A 15,522-nucleotide genomic window follows, 5' to 3' on the forward strand; every position below is an offset into this window, starting at 1 on the left:
GCATGTACACAGGACCTGTGGGGGTGGCCTGTGTTGTCTGGCACCAGGGTGGTGGTGGTGAATCCTTCGAGACGTGTTGGTTGTGAGGTGGGGTATCAGCATGTCCAATAGGTGCTCTTTTAGATGGGGATTTGGGGAATTTAGAAGTCAGGTCAACACCTTGAGCTCTTTGTCACATTCCTTGGGCCATTCCTGAGCAGTTTTTATGGTGTGACATGGTGCATTGTCCTGCTGGGGGGCCACTGCCATCAAGGAGTACCATTGCCATGAGGGGACATACTTGGCCTGCAGCAGGGTTTGGCTGGGTGTTGCGTGTCAAGTGGCATCCATCTGAATGCTCGAACCCAAAGTTTCCCAGCAGAACATTGCATTGTAACGACATGATCAACGTTATTCTCTTCACCTGTCAGTGGTTTTAATGTTTTAGCTGATCGGTGTACATCTCATGTGGCTTTTAAAAACATCAGGGTCCCCCAGAAGGAGCTGGAGGAGAGGGTTATCTTGACTACATTAATTATTGCATAAAGAACAGAATAATGCCACTGTAATCTTTTTAGAGGAAATAAACAGGAAGAAGTTGTGGTTATGGGGTAATAAAACCAGGACAAAATACAAGACATAATGCATGCAGTAGCTTTATTTCCTAAGCCTACTCATAAGGCTAAGGAAAGGTAAGGAATACAAAACAGTTAAAAAAACGAAACTATAGTCTTCTAATAAACATCCCACTGGACAACAAAGCAGGAGATGTTCTCAGTCTCTCGGGACACTATTGTGTTTGTTACTTTGGTTTCTGTGCTATTGAAAGGCAGCACAGGCAGGCTTATTACTGCGTGAAAAAAGAGAAAGTGAACTTTAAACTCTCCTTGTCACCTGACTGCACATAAAACTAGAGCACGGGGCCCTGGCTCAACAGGACATGAAACATTACACACTATAACTATAATGTACAGTTCCACACAAGGAAATGACATACACTACCTGCAAAATGCATGTTGCATCTTTGCAATAAGTTCTCTTCTTTAACCTGAACAATTTGCCTGAATAGAAAGAGCGAGAGCATAGACAGGTTTTGTGGAGGGATCTGAGATACTCTGAAAGTAGACAGAAGTGAACAGACTGTAGTTTGTCAGTGGGTGGCTTTTCAGGTTCTACAACAGGGAGACTTGTCGAGCCGTGATACAGGCAGGCTGGTAAGGCCAGGTTCAGTTCAGGAATGTCAGCACGTAACAGGGTGGTGTAGAGAGAGGGACGGAGGGAGGAAGTCTATCAGAGGAGGGACAAAGAGCAGGAGAGAGAGAGAGTCATAAATGCAATAATTACAGCCTAGGCAGAAATAAGTGACGCACTCTCTTGGTTCCGCAGGCTGCCTGCGTCGCTAACAACACTATTGTCCCACTGACAAGAAGGAGACACGGCCTGTGAACCACTTCTCCGCTCTCAGAGTTGTTCTTGGGATTTATTTTCAGCAGGACTTTTCATTTCTAGTCATGGATTTGCTCCTGGATTCTGGCTAATTATGACTTTTCCCCCATTTTTTCAAAGTCAAGCAGAATCTTCGTAACTCACTTTTTTTTAATCAAGAAAAGGGAATCATTTACTATGTCTGTGACTGCTCTGTTCAGGAGCAAGTGGGGGCAGAAGTCACAGGACACAGCACAGAAGCATCCAACACCTGTGGTTCAACCCAGCCATGATGATGATGATGATGAGGAGGATGACCCAAAAGTTGGTTTCAGCAGAGAGCCTATCCAAAGGAACTCACGCTTTTATCGGTCCATGAGGAAGAAGAGGCTGGTCTCAGCTCAGCAGTCTGAAAGTAAGAAAACATCAGTCTTTACACTGTATTTGCACTGTACCCCAAATATGGGGAATATGGGTTTGTGTCTCACAAGTTATTTAACACTTAAGGTGACTTCCTGGTCCTAAAGAAGTTGGTTTTTAGCCTAACTCAGAGCCAAATTCATGTTTGTACTTATTTGAATGAATGCACAGTCAACATTGACCGACTTTGTTTGAAAGAATCACACTGCAGCAACATGGTTAGGAATTCAGCTCTGTCTCTGCTCAGTAATGGAGTCTTACTGCATATTGTTGCTCTGCTTTGTTGTCTTATTGGCAGTGCATGCAGTTGTTATTAAAAGTGGAACAAAGGCTTGGTACTCCAATCCCTCAGTAGAAATCTACATGAATGTAACCTGAGAAACGAGTTCTGTTTTAACAGCACAATAGTCTGAGTAATACCTGTTGGTACTTTCCAAAGGTCAGCTTCTGACCTCATGATTTAAAAACATAAAACAGCTTGAAGTTTGTATGTTTAAATGAAACAACCAAACATATGTGATATTTTGTTGTATTGGTGGGAGTTTTATTCACCAGCCTGCTTTGTACTTACAGATCAATACACAATCACAGAAGCTGAATAACAGTAATAATTAACCTCAACAAATGTTTTGCTTGTAGTGTTTTTATCCAGTATATTAGTTATGTACTCTATAGGAATGCACCATATTCACAGGGCCACACCAAATGCAACAATAAAGTCTTTGAGCTTAGACTTTGCCCGGCATCTCAGATAGGCCTCAAAGGAAGGGATTACAGTGATTACTTAATATATAACTAGCATCAGTCTCACAAATAGGAAAAGTAAAACAAAGTCATAAAATAGTGAAGCCTGTTTAAAAATGTCACAAAATCCAGTCACTTGATCGTCCAGTGACTCAAATTAAAAACAAAACTAAAACAGGTGTTTTCAGAGGCAGTTTCCAGTTCAAATGAAATCATAAATTATGAAGATTACCTGATCTTGTCACCAGTTATCAGTTTTCCTGTATATTGATCATTTGCATTGATAACTTTGTCCTTTGAATTTTATCAGGATACGATCACAAGGTTAGATAACATAACTGATAAATGCACTACAGATTACGGCACAGTGTGGCCACCACAAATGAATATGTAACTGAACTTACTGTGTTACATGCAACTAACATTTCGTACTGTGCTCATACTTAGCGAAGCTAGACACTGGCTGCATTTACAAAACCTACAATTTCAAAAATAGTGCTGGTGGTAAAATGTTGAGACATTGAGACAATGTTGTTAGAGCAATGTTGTCTTAAAAATTTGTAAAGATGAAGAGATACTGGTGAAGCTTCTAACACATCCAGGTAAAGAGGCTTGTTTTCTTTCTTACCAGGAGCAATAGTAATTTATGAAGATTACCTGATCTTGTAGTTATCAGTTTTCCTGTATATTGATCATTTGCATTGATAACTTTGTCCTTTGAATTTTATCAGGATACGATCACAAGGTTAGATAACATAACTGATAAATGCACTACAGATTACGGCACAGTGAAGAACCACTACAAATGAATATGTAACTGAACTTACTGTGTTACATGCAACTAACATTTCGTACTGTGCTCATACTTAGCGAAGCTAGACACTGGCTGCATTTACAAAACCTACAATTTCAAAAATAGTGCTGGTGGTAAAATGTTGAGACATTGAGACAATGTTGTTAGAGCAATGTTGTCTTAAAAATTTGTAAAGATGAAGAGATACTGGTGAAGCTTCTAACACATCCAGGTAAAGAGGCTTGTTTTCTTTCTTACCAGGAGCAATAGTAATTGAGAAGATTGATGTTAGTTTGGGATCATAGGAAGTCTGTTGTACAGTCATGTTTATTCACATTATGCCATTTCATTCTAATGAAATAGCCGCAACTAGCATAATGTTAAATCACTAACTTAGACTACCATTAGCATTAGAAAAAGTTGACTACCCATACAGCTACTGTAGCTAAAATTATGTGGGAAATTCCAATCATAGGGTAGCTCAGTACTGTTATCTGTGGTCAAAACAATAAAAGCAGAAACCTACTTAGAACCGCAGATTTAGATTCTATTTGTGGTGGTATCTGATTGGTAGGGGGGCATAGTATTGAGACACAGACCAGAGTTAGCATCTTGTAGCAACCAGGCCCCCAGGAAGTGCACTGGGCTCTGAGGCTAAGAGTGAAATTACAACTTCAGAGCCTGTCACATGATGCCATCTGGCCCAAAAACCTTTTCCCCATAGACTTACATTGTATAAGAGATGTCTGTAAATTAGTGGATAATTATTATTATTATTATTTATTTTATTTTTTTTGGAGTGTCACAACCACCCTGAAATGATGAGTTTCACTATCAGGATTTGATCTCTTCAGGCCAATGACATTTGGGAAGTTTAGAAGAGCCATGAGATTAAATCATTTTATCCCCATTCAAGTTAGCGGACTGCAAAATAGGAAGTAGCCAGCTCAGCCGGTGGAAGTCTCTAGGGCCCAGTGATGTGGAAGCAGCGCTGTTCATCTGAGTTTTTATAGGAATGAATGGGGTCCCACCTGATGGGTGGACCAATTCTTTTATAAACAGGTAAAGATAGCATGCACATCCCAAAAGACTTAATGCTGGGTGCTGGACCAAAAAGTAAGAATGAAATAAAAGATAAAGTCCGCACACCAGAAGCTGCTCCTTCAAGAATTTATTATATATTTATTATATTTAGAACATCAAATAAATTCTTGAAGGAATTTATTATGCTAATAGTCCAGCTAAGACTATTAGCAAAAGTAAAGGCATATCTCTCCCGAGATTATTTTGAGAAAGTTATTCACACCTTTGTTACATCACGCCTAGACTACTGTAACTCTTTGTTTGTTGGTCTTGACCAGTCAGCACTGCGCCGTTTACAGGTAGTCCAAAATGCAGCCGCCTGCCTGCTGACTGGAAAGAAATGGCGTGATCACATTAGTCCTGTCCTTGCATCTTTGCACTGGCTGCCTGTTAATTTTAGGATCCAGTTCAAGGTTTTATTAATTGTTTTTAAGTGTTTAAATGGTCTGGCACCGTCTTATTTATCAGAGCTTGTACAGCCTCACAGTACTTCTAGAGCACTTAGGTCGTCAAACCAGCTGCTCCTGGCAGTATCTCGGTCCAGACTCTCTACTCGTGGGGACAGAGCCTTCTCAGTGGCGGCCCCAAAGCTGTGGAACAGCCTACCTTTCCAGGTTAGAGCTGCACGGTCTGTTGAGCACTTTGAAACATTACTGAAAACCCATCTTTTCTCCTTGACGTTCAGTCCCAGCTAGGCGAGAATCCTTGGCTTTTACTCTTTTTACTCTTTTATTTCCTTTTGTAATCTAATTTTTAGTTTTTTTTTAATTGAGCTCTTACTATTTCCTTTGTTTTATTTATTATGATATTTGTGTGTGATTATTTTATATTTCAATAACTGTACAGCACTTTGGTCAAATGAGGTTGTTTTTAAATGTGCTTTATAAATAAAGTTTGACTAAATAAAGTTTGACTTTTATTTCATGGACCGATTCTTTTCACATTATTGGTTTCGTTGAGTTGATACATGTAAATGTATCTAACTTTTCAAACCTTTTGTTTTGATAATTTTTGCAAAATATGGTGTCAGTTTCTCTGTGACACTTCATTACGGTACATGTACATTCAACAGCTAGTGCTGCCCACCCCACAAAACTCATCTTGCAATGCATTACCAGCCATTAGGTACAGATTTACATTAGTAAAGATAAAATACCGATTTTAATGCACTGATTCAGAATCCCAGCTGTATGTAATTAGGCTATGTAAGCTCACAATGATATTGCAGAAATGTTACTGACATCACAGTTACATCCGCAGCCTTGTGCTGCAGTTTTGTGATATTGGAATAATATGAAAAATCAGTAATTTGTGTAAATGAATTATATTTCAAGGCATACCTATCTGTTTCCTTTTCATTATCAACATGTTGTTAAACACACTGAGCAATAAAATACAACACAACTTTGTGGTGTTCATGTTGTTTCCACGTTATAACTTAAATCTTGCAAACATCAAAGTCAGAAAAACAACCACCTGAGGAGCACGTGAGTGCACCATTGATCTTGGCTGGCAGTCCGATTTAATCAGTCCTTGATCCTTTACTTACAGTTGCAGGCAATGTTAGTAGTATCCTACGATAACAAATCACTCCAACTCCCTGCCAGATCAGCAAACTTTCTGTTGCTGCCATTACACAAGTTAGACCCAGTGCTGCTGGCTGCCAGCCCAATTTAACCCCTGGTGCTAGGGTTTGTGCAAGCTCAAATCAAGATGCTACAGCCGAGCTGAAGGCAGAGGGATCTCAGCATGCACTAACTACCTTTCTTATCTCCTTTAGCTTGTCTCATTTGTGTTCTGATAAACAGAGGGAGAGAGTAGGGCAAGGAGGGGCTAAGCAAATCCATGGGCTGTGTGCAGATTTACAAAGAAATAAGATTGTCATTGTTTTAAATTGTTCAAAAAAAAAAGAAAATCAATATGTTGCAGTCTCTATGCATTAACTTAACATACATGTTAACTTGATGCCTGGCATGGGCCACTTGTCATAGTAGTGTTAGCACATTGTAGTAAACTGGATTGACATTGAAATATCATATCAATGACCTACTGTGCTACAAAATGACATGCAGTTAATAAAAACCATGAGGTTTGTAGCAGAAAAAAAATGCTGTTTTAAGACATTTTAATATGGAAAAATCACATTTTATTTTTATTATGACTGAATTTGGTATGTCAAGCTATACAGAAATCAGAATAAAAAAATACAAACAAAACAAATGTGACGCAAATTAACATTATGTTACCGTATCATCATTATCATGGCTTGCCAATTTGCTAAGAGGGTCAACAACATTTTTTAATGGCTTTTCTTTTCTTTTTGCCCTGGAAAGGGGAAGCTTCCCTGGTATCAAAAATACTTTATAAATCAAATCAAGCTGTCACTGACTACTTATACACACATTCTTCCCAAGCAGTCATAGTCAAACTTTAGATTAAGATCTTCCACCCAAATAAACTTCATGGCCATGGCCAATTAGTTTAGTTTTAGTTTAGTTAGTTTATTTACTTTATTAATCCCTCTGAGGGGAAATTCAATGTTTTCACTCTTGCTTGTCAATTACACACAGGTCCGGAAGACAGACACATGCACAAACAGGACCTATACATGCACAAAGCGGAGAGTGAGGGGGCTGCCCTTGGTGAGGCGCCCCGAGCGGTTGGGGGGTTCGGTGCCTTGCTCAAGGGCACCTCGGCAGTGCCCAGGAGGTGAACTGGCACCTCTCCACCTCTCCATATTTTGGTCTGGACAGGGACTCGAACAGGCAACCCTCCGGTTCCCAACCCAAGTCCCTATGGACTGAGCCACTGCCGCCCCACCAAGACTAAGCATATTAGTGTAAATATAAGAGAGAACTCAAATTAATCAACCACCAATGGTAATGAAAAAAGGGATAAATTGCATCTATGGTCTAAATTAATCTCATGTCCAATTTAAAGAAACCTAAACAAAAAAATGTAGAGGCTAATTAGTTCATTTTTAATGGCTCACCTTCTTTATACAGGTTCCCAGATGCCTGAAGGCATTTCATACTCCACAACTGTGTAATACCATCATTCATTACAGAGGGCAAAGTTCTATTTGTCTAGAAGTGAGACTGAATATATGCCTACTACACCCTTCTGATAGCAAGTCTCAGCAGTCTTCCAGGTATGTCTAATCACTGGACTATCAGTTATGGTGCATAAAGAATTATATGAAGAAATAAAAGGAATGGTGCCCAAGCTCACATCAGCACAATGATACTCTTTTGTATCCTTCCATGCAGCTGAATGTATCACTTTGTCTACATCCTAACTGCTCTTGTTTGGGCTGCCCAGTAGAAATTCAAAAAATGAAATTGGCAAATGACAGACTCCATGTTTTGGTGTTCCCTGGAGGATCTTACGTTTACTGCTTGAAGATTTGCCTCTTCACAAGAATTAACAAGTCTATTACAGGGATAAAATCTTAAAAAAATATTGGGTAAAACATTTAATTCAAAGCTGTTGACATGATAAAGATTTAAAAGATAGACTTTTTCACTTCTTCAAGTCTTCTACTTTCTTCAGGCTGACATTTTTTTCACAATATTATCTGCTGTGCTAGATATGTTATGTAGTTTTTTTCATTGAATATACACATGTGCCAGTCTGAACATGTCTACAATCACCCAATGTGATTTAGCAAATCCAGCATAATATGGAGCTGTACTTTTTATTTCTCTGCATATTTAAGCATTGGGGAAATGGTTTCAAAAGTCATTACAATTAAAGCAGAGTCAGAGTAGAGTTAACAGTGACAAGGAATGAAGAGAGACGATGACTTACTAAACTAGTTTCACTTTAATAACCACAGAAATAGTCTGTAAAGTTATGTAATAATTATTCAGCTTTACTTACCAAGTTGAATTGCTTCCTTGTGGCTCCGTATAGCAAATATTTCATGGCCTGATGGGGTTTGGAACCATTAAGGTTTATTATAGATTAAATTATGGGCAGTTTATAATGTAGAACGTCAAACAATCATTTTTAATCATGGGGGTAGTAGTTTGGCAAAATAATCTACACTAAAGGTCTACTTAGAAGCTTTTTCTGGAGGGTTCAAACACATTGCACACTCTTCAGCAGAAGACCATGACAGCTGAGCAAACTTAAAACTCCCATCCTGTCAGATTTAGACTGAGGGATTGTTGAAAGCACTATATCAAGCTTGTAAGAGCAGACATTAGTAGATATGTACAATGATTGAAAATGTCGTATTTAGAACATACAACTTTTGATCGAAATCTTCATCCATGTGCATAGTTCAAGTGCCAGTATGTGTCAGAGATATGTAAGAGATGAGTGTCTCAGAACACATAATTTCATACAATATAGTGCACCAACACAAGGATTAGGAGAGGGCACTGCGCAATGTGAGAGTCATGTTCTCCCAAAAAACATCCGCACCAATCATGTCAGCAAATACACACACATATATGTATGTGCTTTCTTTCACTGCTGATTATTTTTCTTATATGTCATCATTATAATATCATAGGGCTTGCTCAGTTGGTACAGCAGTATATCCTCGGAGCTTAATTGCATTTTACTGTGTTAACTCAGTCTGAATGTGAAGATACTGTATTTATGTCACAAGTTGGAATGTACAAATCAAAGTTAAACACTCAGTGGGAGTAACACACACCCACATACAGTACAGTGGGATTGCCACAGTAGCTTGCAGCAACAGCAGGAGATTCTGTTACTGCTTGAGTGAAAAATAGCACTGTTGCATCATCAGCTGATTGTACATTTTGACCATGGTCAGACTGAAGGCATGAGTTTTCCCTCTTGTAGATGGATGGCCATTTTAGTAGAAATGATTGGTGTCAGGATGACAGGAAAACAGCAGCATTTTAACACTACATGGGAAACACAGGTTTTTTCCCTCTTTTTTCCTTTTTAGATTAATGAAAGAAAGTAAGAAAATGTCCAAAATTCACATTATGGTGTTTATTTTAGTTCAGATTTCTGTTCTATGAGTGCATATTTAATTAGGTAATGCCTCATTTGCATATTTAAACGTACAATTTCAGTAAACTTGTAATACAAAAAATGTTGTCATAATGTAGGTAATCATCTGGGGTAGATTCATGGTGATATTTAGTTAATTTTTCACCCTATGCACCTGCAGTGTTTCCCCTACAGCTCTCTTTAATGGGCCAGAGTCAAAATAAAGTGAAAAGGGTGTGTGTGTGTGTGTGTGTGTGTGTGTGTGTGTGTGTGTGTGTGTGTGTGTGAACCTGAAAGTGTCTGCAACAAGTTCTGCAACTGTTGTATCTGATCATAAAGTCACTTCTGATTGCTGTACTCTCTCTCCCTCTCTATCACCCCAGATTCTAACAGACCTGGTTCGGACCACAGTCCATCCAACAGAACAGGAGTCTCTTCCTCTAATACGCCCTCACCCCACAAATCACTTTCATTGCATGGGGCGAGACGGTGAGTCCTCATGTCTTCTCTGCCCAACCCTACCACTTAACACAAACACGCCCAGAAAACAAACAAGCACACACAGTGCTTGTTTAAACACTGCGCACACACCACTTTTATACTTTAAACCTGGAACTCTCAAAGTCATATCATGTCTTTGATAAGCACACAAGCCTATCCGGTCTGTCTGAAGGTGAATTCATTGACACTGAAGCAGCAGTCTGTTTCAGAGGACTGTGTGGACAGAGAGCGCGCATTGGTCACGTGATCGCAGCTTTCTAAAATACGTGGGTAATGCACAACTTACTGGCTCATGATTATGTGGGATATGTACAAATTTGGGTGCATAACTTTTCATAGGAAAACATACAGTTTATGGGAACAGCCAATAATGTAACACATGCTTTATAAGAACTACAGTTACACTGGCAAACAAAGAGCAACTAGCTGCTATAACTGAGCTGCTCACTGGCCCCATATTCTCAGCTTCTAGTTTATTAGGTCCACCTAGCTAAAACTACTGAACTCTAATAAAGCAGTCCTGCAACAAATTTACTTACCTCAAAGGAGCTATATGTAAGAAATCTAAAGCAAATAGTCGTAAAATCCTCCTAATATGTCACAGAGACTAAGGAATAATGTTCATATAACATACTGATCTCACCGACAACAATAGTACAGCCAGAATATTGGCATTTAAAAAAAATATTTTACAGTCTGCAAATCATGTTTATGTTTTGTATTTGTGTTTTGGCCTGTTGTGCCACCCACCGCCGTCTACCAGTCACGCAGTCAGTAGAATCAGTCTCCAGCGTGCCGCTGTCCAGCAACCTCGAATCTGTAGGGGAGGGGGGGCGGACACGACTCGCGGCAGTATTTTGAATTTGAGTGCAGTAACCGTTTTGGCCACATTCTTACATACAGCGCCTTTAAAGTTCATGTTCCGTATTGAAACTGTTTTGAGAGGTGTTGACTCAACTGCATGTCATATACAGCTGTTTCTATTATTTTGTCCGCTGTATTTATATTAAAGAGGGTAGGTTACTAACAAAAACACCTCTTTGTATAATTCAATGCAGTTCAACAGCACCACAAACTACATCCTTCATAATGATCATCATAATGCCATTGAATCAACACCTCTCTATACAGTTTCAACACATACTGAATGTTAGTACCTTTACAAAGGAGGATTTGTTTCAGGACTGTTCTATTAGACTGTATTAGTTTTAGTAAGGTGGACTTTATAAACTAGAAACTGAGTAAATAGTTGTATTGAGCCAAAACTGGAAGACAGGCTTGTCCACACTAATGCAGAGCCACACTGAGCTTGTCAGCCCACCTGTGAATTTGAACATTTTTCTGCATTTCCAGGGGGAAAACATTGTCAAATAGAGGACTTGTGTGGGAGATCTTTTTAATGCATACTTCACAGATATTGATCATATCTAGTCAATATACACTGAACTTCCACGTAGCTGCAACAGGATAACGCCAACTTTCTCACTCCTCCAACTCACTATTTCATCTTTCTTCTTCTTCTTTTTGGTTGAAGACACAGCAGTCACATTCTGAGAATTTGGTACTAAATCTCCCACATTGTCAGAATTTAACATTTAATAGCCCTTAATCAAATTTTAGCCCTTAATCAAGTTTTATCCTTCTATCCAAAAAGAAAAAGGGTTGAAGGTGACAGAACATAGGTTTAGCCAACCTGCTGTCACTCCAAAGTCATCGAAAACCAGCGATTGGCCAGTGACTTCAGCGTTGGACACCAACTAAAAAAGATGTCCTTTTGTGTTGATATGTGCCTGGATGTCGTTATTGTTTAAGGGCTCCCAGCAGTGTCAGGGGGAAATGTGGTGGGAAAACAACAAAACTTAAGGGAGGCTTGGCAGGAGGGGTGGTGGATGGGACTAACAACCACCGACTTTCATCCAGGAGGCCGGTGTTTGCTTCCTGTAAGATTGTGAAGCCAAATCCTGTTCTTTTTTCCTAATCCAAACTACGTACATTTGTTGTTGAAGGAAAAAAACCATTAATTTGTGATGTCGTACTGATGTAGTGTGTTTATTTTGGAAGAGACTGTATGCAACCTGTACATTTCCTGAGAAAACAGAAGTGTGTTTTGAAAACAGACAATGCATGTAACAGGCTGAAGCTGACACAGTGTCCCAGAACATCAACAACCAACGCACCCAGGGTACCTTGCACATCATATGTTGATGTCGGAGTGAGAATGTGTTGGTTTTGCCTGCAGAGTGCTGTATCTCACTTTATAGGCCCTAACCTATTTAGTGTATACACAGGTTCAATTCACATTGAAGTGGGCATGGTAGAAGATGGTCTTAGCCTCATAGCAATGAAAATAGGGTAATATATAGTGAATACTTCTGTGATTGTTTCATTTTACAACTTATCAAGTCAAACATTTCCCAGTTTATCTTTAGGAGGTATCCATTAAACAGCTGTCAGTGTAAGTGTGAGTGGTAAACTAGGAGAACTGTGGGTGGGTTTACAGTACAGGTTGTGATGGTGACCAAATGTGAATCACTGTGCAAGATTAATGGAAATTACAGTGCAAATATTGCAAAATATTCACCCCCTCGGTGTTTACCTATTTTGTTGCATCACAACCTGAAATTTAAATGGATTTTTTAATTGGATCTACACAAAATAGTCAAAATTGGTGAAGAGAAATAAAAACAAAACATTGATTTTAAAAATGTCCATAATAACTTGAAAAGGGTGCGTGCATATGAGTGCATATGTATTCACCTCCTTTGCTGTGAAGCCACTAAATAAAACCTGGTACCACCAATTACTTGCAAAAGTCACGTAATTTGTTAAATAAAGTCTGTCTGTGTGCAATCTAAGTGTCACATGATCTCAGAATATACACACCTGCTGTGAAAGGACCCAGAGTTTATGACACTACAAAGCAACAGATACCACCAAGCAAGTGGCAATAGGTCAGAGATAAAGTTCTAGAGAAGTGCAGATCAGGTTTGGGCTCTAAAAAATGTGGGGAAAAAAATATCAACACAAAAAACCTGTCAAGAGAGGGTTGCCCACCAAAGGTCAAGAAGCAGTCCACCGAAGCTGGAAAGCTCCAAAGTGAAGACTGGAGTGTCTGTCCATAGCACCGCTTTAAGTTTTACACTCCACAGAGCTGGGCCTTATTGAAGAAAAAAAGCAAAAAAAGGTCAAAAAAAGAAGTAAGAAGGGGGGAGTTCACCAAAAGGCATGTAGGAGACTCCCTAAACTCTTCCATAAAACTCAGCTCAGCTGGACAGTTCAAAGTGATCCTAAGGACAGACCCTCAAGTCTCTGCTGTGGAGCATTCCAACTCCTGCAGGATTATTTTTGGCCTTTTTGTTGTGTCTCTGACTAAGGCCCTTCTTGCCTTCTCGCGAATTCACGCATAATCGCGCGATATAACAAGATGTAGTTTCTATAAACAGAACCACAAAACCAGAGGAGTAGCTAGTAGGAAGACATCTAGGTGCACCTACATGATTAACATCTCCTTGTCCATGGTGTCAACGGGGTGAAATGACGTCTGAAAACCTCTGACCTGTTGACTTCAGGCCTGCCTCTGCCCATAAGCCAATGTAGTTTTCAAGGTAGTGAACATTTTGTATTTTATTTTGAAAATTAACCGGATGTTTTATTTTGTTTCTGTGCACGACTTCCTGCCCCGCACGATCTGCTCCGTGCTGAATTGCTGCGTTGTCCGGTAAAAATAGAAGTCCTGCGTATCTGTTGCGGAGGGCTCCGGAGCGCCGCAGCTGTGACGGAGCCGGAACGCAGCACAGCCGCAGCCGGTGGAAGCACACACATTGACTAGACTTGAAACGTATCAGCTCCACTGCCGTTCCAGAGCGCAGACGCAACCAACACGCATCTGGTGGAATTTGGGGGTATATGGGAAGCAAACACCGGCCTCCAGGAGGAAAGTTGGTGGTTGCTGGACGGCCCCCTTCCGCATGGCCTACTTGGACTCAACTGCGTTAACGTGTTTCCCGCTTATGCCGCCAGGCGCCATTACATAACAGCCACTGGCATATCATGCCGAGATGAAAGCACAGCGTTTTTCCTCTGTGTCAGATGATGGAAGTCATGAGCGAGCGTCGGTTCTCCATGACTGAGACCAGGTTGCTTAGATTGCACACAGGAGGACTTTATTCATCTAATCTTGTGATATCTGAAGGTAATTAACAGTCCAAGGTCTTATAAAGAGGGCTTCATAGCAAAGGGGGTGAATACATATGCACACAGTACTTTTCAAGTGTTTTTAAATTATTTTTCAGAATTTTTTGAAAGAAGTTGTTTTTGTTTTTTTGTTTTTCAGTTCACTTCACTAATTTTGACTATTTTATGTAGGTCTTGTCACAAAAAAAATCAAATAAAAATCCATTTAAATTACAGTTTGTAATGGAACAAAATCGGGAAAAACTCCATGGGGGTGAATACTTTTGAGATCTTGGTAAGACAAGACACCACAGTGTAATACATTGGGTTACTTGATTACATACAAACAGTTAAAAAAGGGGGTGGAATGAATGTTAACTGAAGCTGATTTGAGCATGGTTCGGTGCTTGTTATGATGTGTATACCAGAACATGCATGGCTTCAGGACCTCAACTGTGGAACTTAAGTCATACCACCTGTGTCTATTCAAGGATGGTCTAATTGGATGTGAATGTCCTCCTCAATCTTTTTTTGGCCATCCAATGACTCCCAGACGATAACCCTGGCCCATTCCCAGTTGATGCCCTGAGCAGTTTAAAGGTTTACTATAGATAGCAGGATTTTGAGGACAGCAGATACATTTGTTGTGTCGACGAAATTAGGGGCTAAAAAAGGCTGTATATCTTGATCATTCTTGTTGAAGCCCTCAGGACATATACAGTATTTCAACTAGAAATGCAGAGTTTGAGGATCTATTTATGACACAGAATGTCTAATAAAAGCTGTTGCTGAAAAAAGCATACAATGCACCCAACTTTGAAGAACTTGAAATACAACAGTGAAAATCACATGTCAAATGTACATAATGTACATGTCAAATGGACAGATCTACGTGGCCTGATTACATGGCAATCTGAAGAATTTGAGTTCCTCAGTGACGGTGGCTTCTATGGATGTGATTCTAAAGTGTGTTTTTTTGCTGTCAAATGCAGCCCTCAGCTTTCACCAGAGCTCCATCATTCCAAAACTGTGTTGCCAAGCAATGGTGAGGCCAGCAGCAGACATGCTCTGTATAACAGGGACGCTGTGGATAGGAGAAGAGGAGGAGTGGGAGGAGGGAGGAGTGTGGACATATCTGCTGCCTCCAACAGCCAGCGTCAAGATTTTACAGCTGACATGATCACTTACCGGACTCACGGCATTCATAGCGGAGACATTAAAAAGCTGTCTGAGCAAACAGCTGAAGCTTGCACTGTACAGGAGGTCAAAAGGAAAATCATGAGCTCACAACGGCCCAGTTCTGACGGAGCAGACCAGGATAACGCCAACCTCAGGTCAGATCTAATTATACTGCAAACAAAGAGGTGTAAGAAATAGAAATGAAAACAGATTATTTTTGTAAGGCTCAAACTGTGTGTTTCTGCTAA

The 15,522-nt window shown here is 39.9% G+C and overlaps 1 protein-coding gene across 1 annotated transcript in view; it reads left to right on the forward strand.

Annotated features, from left to right (window-relative positions):
• Positions 1-1,292: 1,292 nt before the first annotated feature.
• The window catches only part of ngef (neuronal guanine nucleotide exchange factor), a 40,216-nt gene continuing 25,986 nt past the window's right edge, over positions 1,293-15,522 (forward strand). The window contains exons 1-3 of the mRNA XM_049576762.1: positions 1,293-1,819; positions 9,805-9,910; positions 15,088-15,429. Coding sequence (XP_049432719.1) covers positions 1,603-1,819; positions 9,805-9,910; positions 15,088-15,429 — 665 coding nt within the window. The 5' untranslated portion in view covers positions 1,293-1,602. The remainder of the gene's footprint in view (positions 1,820-9,804; positions 9,911-15,087; positions 15,430-15,522) is intronic.

The sequence above is a fragment of the Epinephelus fuscoguttatus genome, linkage group LG5, assembly GCF_011397635.1.
Source record: "Epinephelus fuscoguttatus linkage group LG5, E.fuscoguttatus.final_Chr_v1".
In the NCBI taxonomy this organism is placed as follows: Eukaryota; Metazoa; Chordata; class Actinopteri; order Perciformes; family Serranidae; genus Epinephelus; species Epinephelus fuscoguttatus.